Source organism: Amblyomma mixtum, chromosome 3 (assembly GCF_055824585.1).
Source record: "Amblyomma mixtum isolate Tamu chromosome 3, ASM5582458v1, whole genome shotgun sequence".
Classification (NCBI taxonomy): Eukaryota; Metazoa; Arthropoda; class Arachnida; order Ixodida; family Ixodidae; genus Amblyomma; species Amblyomma mixtum.
In genome coordinates, this window is record NC_143014.1 from 196844282 (window position 1) to 196862842 (window position 18561).

Genomic DNA, 18561 nt, shown 5'->3' on the forward strand with positions numbered 1-18561 from the left:
AATGTTGATTGTTACAGTAGTAAGAGAATGAAAGAGTAATTACGAATTTAAATGCTAGATTTCATAGGAAGTAATTACACAGGCCGGTAAGGCAGAAACCTTGGCTGCCCATTCCTTTCTCCTGCCCAGTCTCCTTGCCTTGTATTTCTTGCAAACTTTCCCTGCGTGAATAATTTGTGAATAATGATGGCCAGCAAGTCTTTCAGCGTGAAGATGAAGTCTTGCATACACAGCGTTTATGCCACGAGGATTGAAACTCGGGTGTATGGCTAGTCAAAGGCTCTGTAAACTCTACAGGGTGGAGCAGACGAGTATTTCACAGTAAAAGAGACCAGTTATTTACACCTGCACAATGCATATCAAATTTCATTAACACTGGTTACATTAGTCGCAAGTAAGGCACCTCGCTTTCTGTGGCAGAAAATTTTAAATGCAGCGAACTGAGGACAAAGGTTCCGTGAAATTCTGCGGGAGACATCAAATAATTGTGTAGAATGCAGATAGCGCAATATTCGGAACCAAGGTATGAATATAGAGTGCATATTATTTTCCGAGGTTTTCAAGGTAGTTGAAGCAACCTGGCAACTGGCTCTTAAGCCTGGTGGCTTAAGAGCTGCTAAGAGAAGACAGCTCTTTAATGTCCCTGGGGTAAACTGTGCAAGTGTGCAAAGGAGAAGGTTACTATGGGTACAGAAAGGAGGCAGCGTGGGTCGTTGAGAAAGGGAAGGCACGGACAGAGTTTAGTGGAACAGCAAAAGCAATGGGCGCAGGACTGGACAGCACGAAATGCCGAGTAGTGAGAGCATGGCGGTGATGGCACCTGCTGCTGTGTGGGAGGCTGTCTGCATTAAAATAGTGGACGCTTGGCTTCACTCGATTGTGGCATAGCATCTGAAGCGTTGCCTCTCAAGTAACATAGCCGTATCCGCTGTTTCGGTGTTTTAGTGTGCTCTCTGCATTTTTTTGTGGGCCCTGGGCTGTGGCTGGCCTAAACAGTTTGAGATTGCATTATAATCATAATAATGTTTCATTTAAACTTCTCCTGAGTTCTCAAGCTCCCCCTCACGTTATATTCATTCAAGTAAGGTGAGAGTCATTCTTATATCATACTGTAGTTCCTACTGATGTCCATAACAACAATAGCATCAAAAAACAATGTGGCTGCTAACACAGCAAAACACTAAACATCTAGGCTTGCTGATTTAAATGCATGCTATGGGAAACCAGAGAGGGAACGTTGTTCCAGGAAGGCTAATGTCGGGCAGCGCATTCTTGTACAGATGCTCACACAGAGTGCCTGAATGGAGCACTGGGAAGTACACTGGCATCATTCTGTAAGTAACCTAGGGCTTGAAAGCACATCACCCGTGTACTGTGCGATGTCAGTGCACGTTAAAGAACCCCAGGTGGTCCAAATTTCCGGAGCCCTTCACTACGGCGTCTCTCATAGTCTGAGTCGCTTTGGGATGCTAAACCCCGTAAACCAAACCAAACCAAACCAAATTCCTACCGTACAGAATGGTAAGGCCATTTCACGCCTGAAAAAAAAAGGATCAGTTTTCAAAAACAAGAAATAAAGATGAACATTGTGAAGTTCTACAGTGTGCCTAAGAGGTGTTCTTGGCATTGTCCTCGAGGAGTTAATGGCACGTATGCACTGCGGGGGATTGGCCAAGACACAGATGGCGACTGACAGATGCACAAAAACCTGTCTGGTGCTGTACAAATTTTCAGATTTTCTCAAATAGAACACAAGGTGAGCGTCGAGTTGTGGTGGAGTTGTGTCTGGCCACTTTTGTACACTTTCATCTCATGTAAGTGCTATCAAAGGGTAATCACCAGAGCAACGATTGAAGTACCAGATTATCTTCTTAAAATTCATAGTTTAGCAATAACGTAGAGGTAGAGCATAGGGGCAGGATTCACACCCCTGCCTGGTACTTGTTGAACACCCGTACCCAAAATTTACCACGCAGGGTAGAGCTCCAATGGGTGCCGGCTCACTCTGGGAACCCTGGAAATGAGGCTGCCCATGAATTGGCCCGAGGTTTGATTTTCCAGGCTCAGGATAGTCTCTATCTGGGATTCTCAAGGGAGTGGGTGCACACCTTTGCAGAGCTCATGCAAACACCCCGTTTGGACCGTCGGACTTACCCCTCTCTTACGCACTCCCAACAGATCCTCTTCGGACGCCTCCAGATCAGCTCACTGTCATCCCTTGAGCTGTTATCCCACTATTGTGGTACGTCCCCTGCATGCTCGCTATACGGTGACCCTCACGCTACACACTCCTACATCCTTTTCGGCTGCCCTGCTGATCCTCCCCTGCGGACACCAGAAAACCGGTGAATCATCTTAACATGTAAGCTGGTTAACTAATTTCCAATGATTAACTTTTTAACTATTAAAGTTAGGTGCCTGGTTGCAATTAGAGATCTGTAGCCGGTCATTAGTAATAGCCATATCAGTTTCTAGAATTTTGAAAATGCGATTACCTTTGGCATTGTGGCTCGAGAACATTTGGCTATTTCGACTAGTTGCGTGCTCTGGAGGGGTTGCTTTGCCTGCATGCTCTTTGAATCCGCATGTACAGTGGCACGATGTAGCCAAAATTTGTTGGGCCAAAGCGCCAAGGGCAATTAATTGTGTTTTTGAAATTCTAAAAACTGATATGGCAGTTACTAACAACCGGCCACAAATCTTTGATTGCAACCAGGTGCCTGACTATAATAGTTAAAATGTTAATCATTAGAAATTAATTAACCAGCCTAAGAGTTAAGGTGATTCACCGGTTTTCTGGTGCCCACAGCCCTGGAAATACCATGCCACAAAAGCCATATTTTTAGTTAAAAAATCCTATTTTTGAAAATTACTTAAAAGTCTTCCCTGAAACAGCTGGTATAGTGCAGACAAATTACTACAGCTTTGCAAGAGTTCTACTTAAGAAGCTTCTTTCTATTAGTAGCAGCGCTACTGAGGGCAACCTTCATTTTGTTTTGAATTACCATATTTGCAGCAGCTTCCAGCCACACTGTGCTACACTTGAATTCCTCCACAGCGTCCATTTCAAGATTTGAAAGACTTGCCATGGAAACTGTTGCAGACAACGAACCATCAACAGTTCTACCCACTGGAAACTGCTCGGCATTGTCATCACCTTGTTGGAAGGTGTGGTTTAAATGTCCATGCTTAAAGGCTTAGACGGTTATTATCTTCCTTGTAGACTGCTCCAGTATTCCTTCCATGTTTTTTGCCAGTTAGGAACAAAATAGTGCGAGGATCGCAGTCCACAACTTAGAAATTTCTAAAGGAGTCCTAGCACAACATGCATCGAAGCTGTCTTTTTTTGCCTCGGAGTAGTATCTTCTCTCAGTGAAACTCATACTTAGTTATAGAAGCAGGTACACTACTGTGCAGTCCACGTGGTGTTTGGTAGGTCACAAATTACCATGTTTACATTTCCTATCATTTTAATGCGATGTCATTAGGAGGGTCTTTTTTTTCTTTTCTGCAATAGAAAATTCTCAACTGGAACAATCCAGCATAATTTTTATTACATTGGATTAAGCCCATTACACCCAATGGCACGGGTCAGGACACTTTATTTTTCAATCTTTTTTACAGTCCCACCATACTCTTTGTCACCCATCCCCCTTTACCTTGCTCCTCTTCCCCTCTTTCTCCACTTGTAGGGGAGAGAAGGGAGACGCTGGATGAAGAATGACTCAGTAAAAATGAAAATGACTCGGACAACAGCAGGCCTTTGTGCAAAATATACAGCTCCCTGATGAACTATCAGTGCAAAAATAAGGCTTGCAGGAGCTATTCCTTTTCGCATTGCTCGAGATGAGCAACCCGGGTATCACAAGCCCCACCGGTGGCTGTGTTTCAAACATCACCTGTCAGTGCAATGGCGCATCACCTAACTGCTTAGCCACTGCTTAGCCCTGGTATGAGAAGTCACGGCGATCTAACAATGTGACACATTTTGCGTAGTTGGAACTGGAATAGATCGGCAAGTGAAAGAAGGTTTCTACTGCATTTCCTCTGCACCAGCCCAATTGATTGCCATTAATTTTTTAATGCGGTAGCATTTGGAGGGCCATGAAGGCGAAAACTGCCTGGTGCTGATGGCGGCGTCTGTGTGAAGCCTTCACCTGTGAACCATGGCAGGTTGCCATGCCAACCATGGCACCTGTGTGAAGCCTTCACCTGCCACCTGCCAACAGACCCCACTCCTTCCCTCTTTCTACTTGTAGGGGAGAGGAGGAAGATGTGGGACTAAGAACGATTCAGCAAAAATGAAAACGACTAAGAATGATTCAGAAAAAATGAATAAAAGAGTCGATTACAAATGCAAATGGAATAAGAACAGAATCAGAATTGGAATAGATTGGTGAGAAAAAGAAAAATGCTGCGTTTCTTCTGCACAAATCCAACTGATCACCTCTGAACTTGTTTTTTACGATTTTCTTACTAATATGGTTTGGTTTATGGGGTTTAACGTCCCAAAGCGACTCAGACTATGAGAAGGCTCCGGAAATTTCGACCGCCTGGGGTTCTTTACCGTGCACTGACATTGCACAGTACATGGGCCTCTAGAATTTTGCCTCCATCGAAATTCGACTGCCGCGGCCGGGATCGAACCCGCGTCTTTCGGGTCAGCAGCCGAGCACCACAACTACCGAGCCACCGCGGCGGCTTTCTTACTAATATGCTTTCAGACAAAGTGCTGAGAACAACTGAGGTTCACTCATGCAACAGAATGAAAACTGCAGATGATAAAAGGGAGTTCAAGGAAACAAAGTTTCAGCAATGGTGTCTGAAGATTCAGTACTAAGCACAGAGGTGATAATAAGCCAGTTTTTCTGTTACCTCTTGATAAGCAATGGCCCACCATCATCAAGAATGGCTGTTTTCACTATTGTTGTGGGAGCAATCTTATGGAAACATCACTCGAGGTCTTATTGCAACTTTTGCCAGGTAAATTCAGAACCGGGGTGGCCTGACCATTTTTGCATACTTGGGCCTAAAGGGCCTCTAGCATTTCGTCTCCATCGAAATACGACTGCCACGGCTGCATTTCGATGGAGGCGAAATGCTGGAAGCCCGTGTACTGTGCGATATCTGTGCTTGTCAAAGAACCCCAGGTGGTAGAAATTATCCGGAGCCCTCCATTATGGCGTCCCTCATAGCCTGAGTCACTTTGGGAAGTTAAACCCCATAAAACCAAACTGCTGCAGCAGTGCACCCAAGTGAGTGCATCTGAAACTGCCATCATCACAGACAAGCGGCCAGTCCCGAGCACCTCAGCCTTTTTGCATGCATGGCGCAGCTCATTTGAAAATATTCAGGATGAAGTTATAGCACTGGATAAACCTGTACCAAAGGCGTGAACTTTTTAAAGTAGATGCACATGCCACCAAAATTTTCAAATTTTTTCTTTACTACGTTTTTTGTTTCTGCATTTTGAAAGAAGCTGCCATCAGAAGAATAGTACTGTATGTACGGCATACTGTCCTGAAACTACACATGCGTTATGAGGGACATTGTAATGAAGAAAGACAGATTAATTTTGACCCCTTGGGGTTTCTTAATGTGCACAAACATCACAAAGCATACGAGCATTTTCGCATTTCGCCTCCATACAAATGTGGCTCCTGTAGCTGGATTTGATCCTACAGCCGTGGATTTAGCAGCCAAACGCCAAAGCCACTGAGCCACCGTGGTGGGCGTCACAAGAAAGATACCACTGGGGTCCTTTTTTGGTACTCTAGAAGGTTCTGAAACCTTTTACATAACTCTAACAGCTAAGAACTTAACCTTAATTGCTCAGTTACTTAACCAAGCAAACACATGCCTCTAGTGGCCACCCACTACACAGGCTGTTTCACTACTGCAAAACTAACTACTGCTTTTTTAAACAGCGGGTTCAAATTATATGTGAAACACCCTGCATATACTTCTGTCCCAAAGCTGAAGGAGCTGTGAAAGGTATAGCAGGGGAAGAACCTGAGCTGTTCTCTATCACCACTGGTTTCTTAAGGTACATTCACTCCGTACACAGCCATTTAATTTTTTAGTGAGTTAGTATAAATATGTGAGCCACAAGCAAAAAATTACCATTTTGCTACAACAGACTTCAATTGCAGCCCAGTGCTCTTATACATAATACACTAAGGACACGTGACATCTAGTAGCTTTTAGTATGTTAACAGTATGAATCTCCCACCTAGAAACTTTCACCCACCTCCACCCCTCAGAGAGGCCTCCACCCATCACCCACCCACTCACCTCCACCCTCCAGAAGTTCACACAGCAGCGGAACAAAAAGGCAACGGCGTAATCAAATTCAAAGACGAAATGGGAAGGAGACGAATGCAAAAGCATAATGTACAACCAATATTGCTAACGTAGATTTGTTGCATCACATTGTACAATCGCCACTGGATTTTTTTTGTCAAGTTCAATTTGACAGGATTTCAACAGACCCAGTCAACCACGGATATCCGTAGTACGTACGATTAAGATCCGAATCTCCAGTGCCAGGTGGGGATGTCCGTAGGGCATGCCTACGGACGTCCATATCCGGACATACGCATCGGAGATTCGGAGTACCCACACGGCCAACAATGTCCGACGGACGTCCGGCTAAGATCCGTACGTCCGAATCCGGATCCGGACATCCGAAGGAAGATCGAAGCGCGTCCGAGAACGGACACCCGATTTAGGACATCCGTTGGACTTACTACGGCCTTCCTGGTTCGGATCAATTTTCAGATCCGTACAAAATTGAAAATTAACTTTTCCCGGCATTAAAAAGCGCTACAGTTTGTAAGTGGCCGCCGGAGAAGGTTACTGTGAGATAACAGCTTCACAGCGGGAACAAATGTTATCAGGGAGCGAATGAGTTCTGCGAACTCATTTGTATTGATATCATATCGCATGACGAAAACCAGTGCACGATTGAATAAAGAACATTATTCTACCGCCTATGTTTTGCAATAGTCAAAGCTCAGTTGTGAAACTGAACTACTGCGATCTCGATCAGCATCACGTACAGCTTTTGTCAAAAGTAACCAGGCTGCACGGTTTACTTCTCAGTCGTATAGTAAAGCTATTATGCCAGCCCTCGAGCTCCAAATCTCTGTATGGTGAGGAGAACCCCTGCCCCCACCTTCAAAGAAGTTTTTGATCTTTAGAGAAGACGCGAGGGGTCTATTATACGAATGAGAAGCAAACCATGCAGCCTGGTTACTTTTGACAAAGACTGTACATGGCCAGCTGTGGCCGGCTGACGTACGTGATGCCTATATGGGATTCTTCCTCAGAGGTGTTTGGGCACAGTTATTGAGTACATTTTTATATAATCGGTGTGTTCGCGAAGCAATTGTTGGTCAAGCAGATTCCTTCTGTTCCTGTAGCGAACACCCAACGCATCAACGCCACCGGCTCTGTCTCTGCCATGTTTGTTTTCATTTATCAGCCAGCCTTGCTTGGCTTGAATCTTGTCTTGGCTAACAAAGCAAGACAAGCAATAAACAGCATAAAAATAAAAGATTTAGATAAAAAAATGTTGTCAAGAATTTAAAACGCAATATTACAATTTTGTAAACTTCAAGTGCTAAACAAATAATGACGACAACAAAAAGCCATACATTTAGCCACTATCTAGCCATAGCCGTAGCTTATGGCGCCTGGCCTGGCGGGTGACTCGAGTCTGGACCGTCCTTTGCCCACTTGCTTTGCTGACTGCTGACCGAAGCGATTGAATTTTTTGGCTGATTGAATTCTTTGGCTACCTTCTCAATCCAAAGCATCCAACGGCGTGGCAGTGAGTTGTGTGTTTTTTTAGTTATTCTCTGATACTATGAGGGTTGTCTTGTAATTTGCAGCCGCTGATTTTTCGTTAGTCTTTTGTGTGCAGTTTGTATGGTTCTTGCGCCAGTACACAAAGGAAACAGTAATTAGATAGGCTGGTTGTATTTATCCAACATGGCCAGCGATCGAAAGCGTTTGCATATTTTGGAAACGGCAACGAGACAAACGAAAGAGATTATGAACCTCCTTGGAGAACAAGAAGGCAGCTTGGCTAGCGTCGAAAATGTGGCACCAATGTCAGACGTCGTTGACAGCTCCTCTCACAAACGGCAGTGCAAATCCACATGTGCAGACGAGTTTCCCGTGGTGACGGAAGTGCGTGCTGATGCAAGTTTTATACTCGGCGAGAGTTTGACTGACACGTGGCGGACAGTGCCGAACCTGGCGGAGGACGTTCGCGGCAGTTCGCCAGTGACTGAACCGGCTTCTGACAGCATCTGTTCTGCTGAGCCGATAGCGTGGTCGCAAGAGGACTTTTCACAACAGCTGCGAACCTGGGCAGTGACCCACAGGATTCATAGGGAGGCCTTGGGCGATCTGCTGAAGATTTTGAGGCAGCATGCTTGCTATTCTTCCCTCCCAGCCGATGCGCGCACGCTTCTGAAAACTCGATCCGAAGGACTGTGTTCGGAAATATCGGTTACAGATCTTTCGCCTGGTCAGTTTTGCCACTTTGGTCTTGAGAGGAATCTGTTGCATGCAGTCGGTTGCCTTCGTGAGTTGCCAGAAGCGTTGGTTCTGTCATTCAACATTGATGGATTGCCATTAACAAAAAGTTCTAATCTCCAGCTTTGGCTACTGCAGTGCATGATTGCAAATTGTGGCAAGCAGCTGCCATTTGTTGTGAGTGCTTTTTCTGGCCCCAGCAAGCCAGAATCTGCGAATGAATTTCTGGAGCCATTTGTTACAGAGCTGAAGGGGCTTCTTGAAAGTGGTCTCTGTATCAAAGGCCACAATGTTTCTGTTTGTCTGAAGGCTATCATTTGTGATGCACCAGCCCGTTCATTTATTTTGTACTCCAAAGGGCACAGTGGGTACAGTTGTTGTCCAAAATGTACTTGTGAGGGTTCATACAGAGCAGGGAAGGTAGTCCTATTGGATGGAAATTGTGCAGCACGAACAGACACCAGTTTTCGTGCACAAGAGGACTTCGATCACCACAGGGGCACATCTGTCCTCACTGAGCTCCCAATTGACATGGTGGGCGACTTCCCACTCGACTACATGCACGTTGTGCTTCTTGGGGTTGTTAAGAAGTTGCTGTTGCTCTGGGTTTCAGGGCCTCTAGAGGTTCGTGCTGGTCCACAAGAACGGAGGCTGATTAATGAAGCTAGCGAAGGGTTAAAAGACCACATTCCCCGAGAGTTTGCCAGGTCACCACGGTCACTGAGTGAAATTCACCGGTGGAAGGCAGCCGAGTTTCGCTTGTTTTTGTTTTATACTGGGCAACTTGTGTTGCGTGATGCTTTGAAACCCAAGCTCTACCAACACTTCCTAACCTTGCATGCTGGACTTTCTATACTGGCAAATAGTGAACTGTGTGGCCCACATGTTCAATATGCTGATGCCCTCCTCAGGAACTTTGTGTCTACTTTTGTAAAGCTGTATGGAGAAACTGAAATGTCCTTCAATGTGCATTGCCTCATCCATATGGCAGCAGATGTGAAAGCACATGGGGCAGTTGATGCATTCAGCGCGTTTGCATTCGAGAACAACATGCGCCATATCAAAAAAGACATTAGAAAGCATGAGAGGCCACTTCAGCAGTTGCGAAACAGGTTTGTTGAAAGGATACAGCTGCCAAAATGCATTCAAGAAGAGCCAAAAGTAATTGAGCTCACACAAGCACAAAATTCTGGGTTGTTGCCAGCACAGTGCAGACTGCCTGGGTATTGCATGGCAAAATGCAAGGATTTCATTCTTGCAACATCAACAGGTGACAACTGCATTATGGTGAATGGTCACATTGTTGTTGCACAGGCCTTTGCCCATCTCAAGGCATCCAGCGAAGTCTGTGTCGTAGGGCGAGAATTTCAGCATAAGGAAGATTTCTACACCGTTCCTTTTGAGTCATCAAGGATTGGGATATTTGTTGTCTCAGGACTTTCAAGAACGAGTCTGTGGACCCTGCAGAACCCCCGCAAGATGGTAATGCTTCCTCATGCTGGAAAATTTCTGGTTCTTCCAGAAATTCACACGTCCTAAACCACTTTTGTGCAGGCGTGGCTCCTTGCAAAGGGGTGAATTGGAAGGCACTGTAGTAGATTGCCGGTGTTCCTTAACATGCGCTGATATCAGTCACCATATGGGAGTTTTTACGCTAGCACTTTAGTGGCCATTCCCAGCATTTAGTCATTGTGTGTTTGTCTGAGGTCTGTTTTGTGGCATACTGCTCTTTTGTTCACCGGGTGGTGGGCAACCAGCCTAGGAGTATATATATGGTTTGGTTTGGTTTATTGGGGTTTAATGTTCCAAAGCGACTCAGGCTATGAGAGACGCCGTAGTGGAGGGCTCCGAAAATTTCGACCACCTGGGATTCTTTAGCGTGCACTGACATCGCACAGCATACGAGCCTCTGAATTTCGCCTCCATCAAAATTCCACCGCCGCGGCCGGGATCGAACCCGAGTCTTTCGAGTCAGCAGCCAAGTGCCATAACCACTGCGGCACCACGGCGGCTAAGGTGTATATATATATGTATATATAGCTATAGCAACCTGCCCACCGTGTAAGGTGGCAGCTCAATTAATTGCAAGAGTCTACTTGTGAAAGGCAACCTGGGTCGCAATCCAACTGAAGCAAACCAAGTCCTACCGATAGCATCACCTGCCGCTGAAGGACATCGCTTCACTGCGACACCACTGCGCCAGGAGTGGCATGAAGACTGCCGGAGATCTATGAATGTAGAGAAGAAAATCTCCAATGTGGACATTAATCCATTGTTGCTATCTGAACAGCTGCTATTAGTGAACACTGGATCTGAACACCAGAACCTAAGTGAAAACCAAAGTGCTAGCGCACCTAACTCGCATTTGGCCTAACTGCGCAAATCAACCATCATTTCTGTATTCTGCCTTCTTCGAAATATGGTCGCTGTGGCCAGGACTGAATCCATGACCTCGGGATCAACAGCCGCATGCCAAAGCTACTGAGCCACTGCGGCGGGTACACAAGTGGCCCCTGTAGTCCTTTCAGTGCTCCATGAAGTTTGTGCTCTCAGAAAACTGCTCAAGTTCTGTGTTCTATACAACTAATTATATTTTGTAAACATTGATAAAAGACCATTTCAATTGTTCGCAGATGTATGCAATTGTCGAATTTACGAGCTCCAATGAGATAGAGGTCGTATTAGCCTCATGGGTGAGAGGAAGCATATGTATGTGGCCAAAAGTTCCGGCACAAAAGGTGAAAGCCATGCTTTTGAAGAAGACACCATGCTCGTCTTCGCCACCATGGAAGCAATATGAAGTGGAAGTAAAAGGACTCTTCGGTGAGTATCTACTGTATCATCCATTTTGTGTAGTTCTCTGTCCTGGGTACTATTGTGGCGTATTAACTTGCAAGCTTTTTGTTATTTTTGTAGTGCTTGGTGTAATAAGCTGGACTTCGATCCTCCTAGGAGCAGTAACTCATTTTTCCTGTGTGTATAGATTCGTACGCCGAAGCAAGAAAAAAACTGAACAGGTGTCAGTACACATCAGATCTGGCAAGCGAGGCAGAGCCCTCCCAAAAGAGGAAGAGGGTGCCAACGGCCAGGTGGGTCGGCAGCAGCTCAGAAGACAGTTCTGATGCTTGCTTTCCCGACGTGCCACCGGACTTTCCTCAGGGTAAGGCTGCAAGTAGAACTTGGTTTTGTTGCACACTAATCAGATGAATAAAAATTAGGCCTATATATTTTCATGTAAACTAATTTAAACCATAGTGCTAGTTTATACAGAAAGCCTTGCTTTTGGTCTCTACTGATGTGCAGCTCTTGCTACTCCTGGTGGAACTGCTCAAGAAAAGTTGGCTGGAAGCCAGTCTAGTGAATTTAGCTATTTTGGACAAATTAGAGCTCATATATATTTACTAAGTTTACTTGCTAACATGCAAATTTTAAATGGCATTCCAAATGCATGCCCGAGTTCAGTGCACCTAATGTTGTGAAATGCAGGTTTTCTTTGCTCTCATAATGGCTAATTGACAGGAGAAAAGAGCACAGTAAATGTATTCAACCATATGAGTACCTGCAGCATAGCAGTGTAAAGACCAAGTTTCCTTAGCAATGCCCTTTCTAATCAGTTAATTCAAAGAGCTCAAATATGCATCATATCATGTCTGTTCTAAGCAGCGGAACATCGGCCGAGGAAGAAAAGCAGGCAGGTATTTGACGAAAACTGTACCAGGCAAAACTCCCATGATGAGGACCGTCTCAGTAGGCCCACACAAGATGGTGGCATTGCTACAGGTGAGGTTCTGACAACTTTTTTCAGAATTTCAGCTTGCAGTATGCTATCTTATATAATGCAGGGCAGCCATCGAGTTCACTGTCTCCATGGGGGGAGAGACCTGTGCAGCACTCAGGTAATTGTCATTCTTGATGTTCTCGCAACTTTCGCATGTATGTGCAAGTAACTGTTGTGTTGTTGGCTAATGAATTTTTCTATGACTTCTGCAGCTCTTGCACAGCTCCATCCGCTGCAGGACAAACACCTCTTCCATTGGTCTCCACTTTGCCTTCTCCTGTGACAGTTGCTTTCACTCTTTTCCTGTGAATTTCTTATTGTAATGTGCACACCTCACCTTGTTCAACACTGCTATGGAGAAAAGGGTTGAAATCTTTGAAACCTACCCTAGCTAGGGGACTGTCAATTATCTGATTTCTGCATTACATGTCCTGGCCAAGTTCACTCTCTTGATTTCTGCTAAGTTACTTTTGTAACATGTGTTTAATACTGTAAAAACTTTTGCAGGCAATGCAGGGCAGCCAGCAGATAGGCTACGGCCATATCAAAGCGTGCCAGAGGAACACTCAGGTAATTGTCAGCCTTTCCTGTGTCCTAACTTTTGCATGTGCTGAAGAAACTGTTTCAGACATGTAAAAATTCAGGATTATTGTGTTGTTTACTAATAATCACATGTCATGTCAAGCAGGCCAGCCACATCATACTCCCCCGCCTGCATGGGAAGATAATCCAACGGAACACCCTGGTAATTACCTGCTCTCTTCCCTCTTTCGCATATCTACAAGGTACTGCTGCTCAGGGCTTGCACTGAGTTACAGAAAAGAAAATGGTGTTACTTCATAAATGTTAAGCTGCATATTGATTTCAGCAATTGATATTTCAGCACCAAGTCGCCCCAGTCCTGTTTTGCAAGACAGTGGTAAGCTGAATGCTTTCGTTCATGTAAAATGGCTCCACAGGTAAACTAAATTAATAGTACAGGTAATAGTGCAGCCTTACCACTGTTTTGTGCTGTTTTTTTAGGCAGTGTTTCTGATGTAGTCTTAAGCATCAGTTGAATTTTTGCTCATCTCACAAAGAACACCAGCAGAAGCTTATTTTAAAGAAAGCATAAATTAGCAGTTGGTATGTGTGAGGAAGGTGAGGTATATAAACAAATGACATGGGTCATTTGTGTACAATATGATTCACACGGCCTATGAGTGGATAGGGGTTGCTGCAGCCAGCCTTCATCTTTTCTTTCTGTTCTGTTATAAATCTAGGGCAGTTGCCAGTTTTGGTAAGTAGGTATTACTCTGTGTTTTTGCCGTGATGCAATAGAGCATAAACATGGTTCTACAGTTGATGAGATGCCACCATCTTTGGGCTGCTGTTTGGGCTTACAAAGTGCAGAATGGCAGAGGAGCATAGCCAGGCTGTGTGCTTGGAATATAGAGATAAATAACATCATTCTTAATGTGTTTGTGGAATTTTGATTCAGAATTTCAGGCTCAGGTGCTGAGACTGCTGAATGTTATACGGCTGGGGGTACAGCATCTTGTGACAGCAATAGATGCCTTGGTGGCCTCCCGTGAGCCTGTTCGTGCCGTGGCAGCTCCAGTTCTGCAACAGCCGCTGGACACTGTGGTTGCACTTAACCACTTTGAAGATTCGCTGACTGCATCCAGTGCAGACGCTTTGGTGTGTCGTCTTCGTGAAGCTTTTTGGTGTTTACAGCTGTGCACAATGTTTAAAAAGCAGATAGATTTTCAGGCAGCTTTTAAATATGCTAGTTTATAAAGTTGGCTGGCATTACAGTCTTCGGGTTAGATATTGCAGGGGATATTAATGCTAAAGTTTTATTTTTGCATTTCCTGTTGCAGTTTTTATTTTAATACTGCCACCCTGGAAGTGAGCACGATCGCTTGATATGCAGTACCTGGCCCTATTGGCCTTTGAGGATCTGTTATCGTAATCAGTATAACCCATACCGTGTCATGACTAAACGAACTAATTTCCCCTCCCAGCTGATAATAAATTGATCTGCCTTCATACAGAGCATGTAGTTCGCATGGACGTTTAGGGCAGCCTGTTCTTTTTGTTGGTATAAATATACACAATTTCTATCACTGTGCAACTTGGCTGCAGCACATTGTGTGCTGCAACTCATTAAGCGTGATATTATCTAAGCTTTCGGTGCTGTTGTGCTTGCCTTGCAACTTTGTGCTTTATATATGTCTCCTGTAATAACGAATGCAATGATGTGGTATACTGCAGGTTGCAGAACTGGGGCAGCTTGGAGGGAGGGATCCAGGCACCGCCACGAAGCGTATGCTAGCAAACCTTATGACGGACACGCTAGCATCCGAATACTCGTGGTTGGGAATGAAGGGGAAAAGAAAGTTTAGTGACCTACGGATCTGCGAGCTGATGTGCAGTGAGTTTGCATTATGATACACAGATTGTGCAGTTTCTAATTTTGCAATGTGTATTCAGTTTGCATTATTGTAGATAATCATGCACTTTTGAGTTCAGTCCAATGTTTCTAAGATCTTTACTTTTAGATGGCAGTGTTGCATCACATTCATTCTATATTGCAAAATACTCTTAATCCCATTCGTCATGATATTGGTTAAAAATGGACGGCTACTGCTGTCGCCCAGTAACTGTAACATATGTTACAGTTGATGGCAACTACTTTGTAATGCACGGGCAGCATATATAGTGTTCATTTAGCAAAATACCTTTTGATAGGCATTCAGACACGTGACAAAATACTTCATTTCTTTAGTGTGGTTAATGCCATCCTCTGCACTTTTTCTTTTCTTTCAGCTGCCGTAAGGAGGCGCTTCCCGGATTCGAGGGACGCTGTTGAGGCAGCAGCAAAATCCTGGCTAAGGCATGCTCCCGAGAGGACAACAAAGAGTGCATGTGCACGAATTGAATAAATGGTTTCATTTCACTTCCTGTCATTGCTTGATAAAAAACAGTGGCCTGCCGAGGCCCTGCGGTGAAAAGCATGCAAAAACCGCGCGGATTGGCCAGGTATGCATGCTGCTGTGAAATGTCCGAGAACTGTCCGTATATCCGTTCTCGGACGTCCGCCGGGTGAACTGTGGATGTTCTGCGGTCTTGCATCGGATGGTCCGTCGGACGTCCGAGGGGCGACTTCGGGCTAAAAACCGGATGACCGACGGAGGTCCGAACGTCCGAATCAGGCGGACCGACGGACAACCGTCGGATGTCAAATGCCGTGTGGGTATGTCCGAAGGACGTTCGCTATCGGATGGCTGGCGGATATCCGCGGACGGATGTCCGACGGGTATCCGTGAATATGCCTGTAGGGATGTGAACTTACGACGTCACATACATATTTTGTTTTTCCTCACATAAAAAAAAAATGAAAAGAAATTCTATTTTGCAAACGACAAATTCAGCCGATCAAATTTTTATACCGACAATTAGTTGCATATTCGGATTAATCAATTAAATCGCTCGAATATGGTGCTGATATGAAAGAACCTGAATTCTTCCAGCATTCCGCCGAGGTAACCGAGGCATGCTGCCTTCCATGAAAACTAAACTCCTACCAGAAGCCGCGGCAGGACAACAGTCCTTAAAGTCGATCCAATCCAATCCGTCAGCCACCAGTTCCGGCGTGGGCGGCACGGTGCACAACAGCGCGATCTTTGCGTAGTTTTTCGTGGCATCATGTTTCTTTCGACCTTTATTTTTGCTACAGTATGCGGTTTGTTTGTTCTGCGGTTGCTTGGCTGTGCTATAAATGTGATCAATCACCTATGCGTTCGACAAGACCTTCTTCTGCACCAGAAGCTTTCGTGAAATAGCCCGGACGTCGTACTGCACCCGACTCTTTGTTGCCTCGGATGAAAGAAGCGGCGTGTTATAACTTGCAAGTAAGTAACTGTGCTTGAAGATTACCTTGATGATGTTGCCGTGGGATGAGCAAAATGCTGTAGCATATTATACTCACTTGCACAACTTAATTGTTTGCACTGGAGTGGAAGTTACAAGTACGATGCGGTAGCTGCCGCAAACGTGTTTGCCCGCGTACGCGAGCCTGTCGCGAAGCTCCGTAAGCCAGTGCATCGCGCCTCTCTCGTTCTACACTACGAAAAAAATTGAGACGAGGTGTACACATGCATGGTGTGAATCTTAAGGCAGTTGTACGTAAGTTCTTAATAGCGATAAAACAGAACGCACGAAAAGGATAATGTCGGGGCTGTGTGTGTTTTGCAGTGATTCGCGACTGATTTCTTATTTTCTTACTGTCTTTGCGGTGTGTATGTGGCCCGCCTGCGGAGTGTATTGGTGCCTAAATTATGTCATGCCATGGAAAGTGCAGGTAGGTTGAAAATAATGTAAAATTCGTCTACCTTCACAGCTTATCAACTTGTTTCAACATTAGGCTTGTCAAATGGATGTTTCCAGCCATCTACAGCACAGTAATTTGCGCTGAAATTAATTTTTCATCTTTTTCCTTGCAGCGTGTATGTGGACAGCTCGTGCAATTGATTGTTGCAAATGTGCCACATCGTAGTGTCAACAGGTATGTATTAGTTGCAGTGTAAGTCCATGTTGCCCACTCACAACCTGTCCACTTGTTCCCTCAGGGTTGCTGCACGGACGTCGCCAGCCCATTCAGAGCAACCGTGTTGTAGCTTGCGCTGCAGAGCATTGGTCTACATGTAAGTTCGAAGTGTGTTGAAATTATCAGCTCCCCTCATGCACTCATCTTTTCCTTTGCAGCACGTGTGTGGACATTTCGTGCAATTGATGGCTGCGAATGTGTGACAGTCAGCAGGTATGTTTTGCTATGGTATTTTTTATTATGATCTTCAGTGGCAGTATCTTGAATTGCAAAAATCATGTACCCTTTCAGTGACAGTATTTTTGCATTTTTGTTTGTTTTCTAGGGAAAAACAGTAACCCGTCCTATTGCATGGGACCTCTTCCAGCGTCAAGCGTGAAGAATGCCTCTTGAAGGTTGAAAGCATGCATTAATGCCTTTAATAAAATTGTTTGATTTTAAGACAACTTGCGTTGTGTTTGGTTGCTTCCTATAGGCATATGCATTTGATGTACGATGAGACCTGTGCCTGATATAAAACACTTTGTGGGCTTGTATATAAACTCATTTAGTATATGACAGTTATATTAGTGGCTACAGTCACAAAGGCCTGCAACATGCCAATGTCCTCTTTAGGTCCGCGGCGGATATCCGCGGATATCCGTATCGGATGTCCGTGGGAGATCTTTCCAGTTACAAATGTACCTCCGTCGGACGTCCCTCGGAGATCTGTCGGAGGTCGGCGGATCTCCCACGGATATCCGCACATCCGTTAAGGGACGTACATCGTACGTCCGCTGGACGTACAGTGGTTGATTGGGGACGTCATCATGACATAATTGAATTTTTCTTTCTGTAGAGATTGTTCAAGCTTATTATTTAAAATAAGATGATTTTGTAGCGCCACCGCTTCGGCACGCGGAAGACGACGAAGCGGTGGGCACGCGCAGGAGAACGCCGGCTCGCGCAGCAGAGAACGCTCTGGACTTCGGCCTCGCCGGACGCTGCCGCTGCTGCTCTGTCGCTATCTCTTCTAAGGCAGCCTCAAATAAACGTGGCCGTGGTCGCCTCCTGGGCGACCTCAACACTGGCCTCCACATCGTGGTGACCCGGAGAGCCGCGCCTTCTATCCCAGCGGCGTCCCAGCATGGCAGGCTGGCAAGACCTGGATTTCAACCCCCCGCTCCCAGCGTTCCGGCCTGCAGGCGTCGGCGGGTGGTTCGCCCAACTGGAGGCTGCGATGTACTTGAACGGCATTACCATCCAGCCGTTTAAACACGCAGTCCTCTGTGACATTCTCCCGCCTGACCTCCTCTGCCGACTCGCCTGCCCTGCCTCGGGATGCCGGCCCTACGACGAGTTGCGCGCTGCCGTCCTCGTCTACTACGGCGCATCATACCACCCGCTGCCGCTCCATGATGAGGCGGACTCGCTTTCGCCACCGCCAGCGCCTGCGCCTGCGCCCGCACCAGCATCGCACTCGTCTTCGGCTGCATCCTCCAGAAACAGCACGCCGCAACCGTCACTGGCCAGTACTCTTCCGCCACAGTCCAGCGTCTCCGGCCCGGTTGCTTTAACAACGACCGCACCCTCGAATTCCTGCCCTCTCGCCGAGGACCTGGCTCAAGACGAGTGGCAGCCACCCGAGCTTCTCGACCCTTCACGT

The 18561-nt window shown here is 45.7% G+C and overlaps 1 protein-coding gene and 2 long non-coding RNA genes across 5 annotated transcripts; 2 read left to right on the forward strand and 1 right to left on the reverse strand.

Moving 5' to 3' along the window:
- Nucleotides 1-33: 33 nt before the first annotated feature.
- Nucleotides 34-6586, reverse strand: LOC149353204 (uncharacterized). The gene is made up of 2 exons (XR_016290933.1): nt 6295-6586; nt 34-161 (listed from the first exon to the last, which is right to left on the reverse strand). It is a non-coding gene; the product is annotated as an uncharacterized LOC149353204 (long non-coding RNA).
- A 1084-nt stretch (nt 6587-7670) lies between these two features.
- LOC149353205 (uncharacterized) lies at nt 7671-15266 on the forward strand. 2 transcript variants are annotated; one of them, XM_089582412.1, is made up of 11 exons: nt 7671-7834; nt 11181-11370; nt 11531-11707; nt 12208-12327; nt 12390-12443; nt 12833-12895; nt 13014-13070; nt 13209-13244; nt 13806-14005; nt 14582-14741; nt 15137-15266. In XM_089582412.1, exons 2-11 carry the CDS (start codon nt 11181-11183, stop codon nt 15250-15252), a joined length of 1173 nt encoding a protein of 390 aa, XP_089438538.1. In that variant the 5' UTR covers nt 7671-7834; the 3' UTR covers nt 15253-15266. The 2 variants fall into 2 exon arrangements, with proteins under 2 accessions (XP_089438538.1, XP_089438540.1); XM_089582414.1 differs by having other exon boundaries at nt 12211-12327.
- A 328-nt stretch (nt 15267-15594) lies between these two features.
- LOC149353206 (uncharacterized) lies at nt 15595-17362 on the forward strand. Of its 2 annotated transcripts, none has more exons than XR_016290935.1 (5): nt 15595-16670; nt 16813-16874; nt 16939-17013; nt 17075-17129; nt 17242-17362. It is a non-coding gene; the product is annotated as an uncharacterized LOC149353206 (long non-coding RNA). The 2 variants fall into 2 exon arrangements; XR_016290934.1 differs by having other exon boundaries at nt 15595-16221.
- The last annotated feature ends 1199 nt before the right edge of the window (nt 17363-18561 follow it).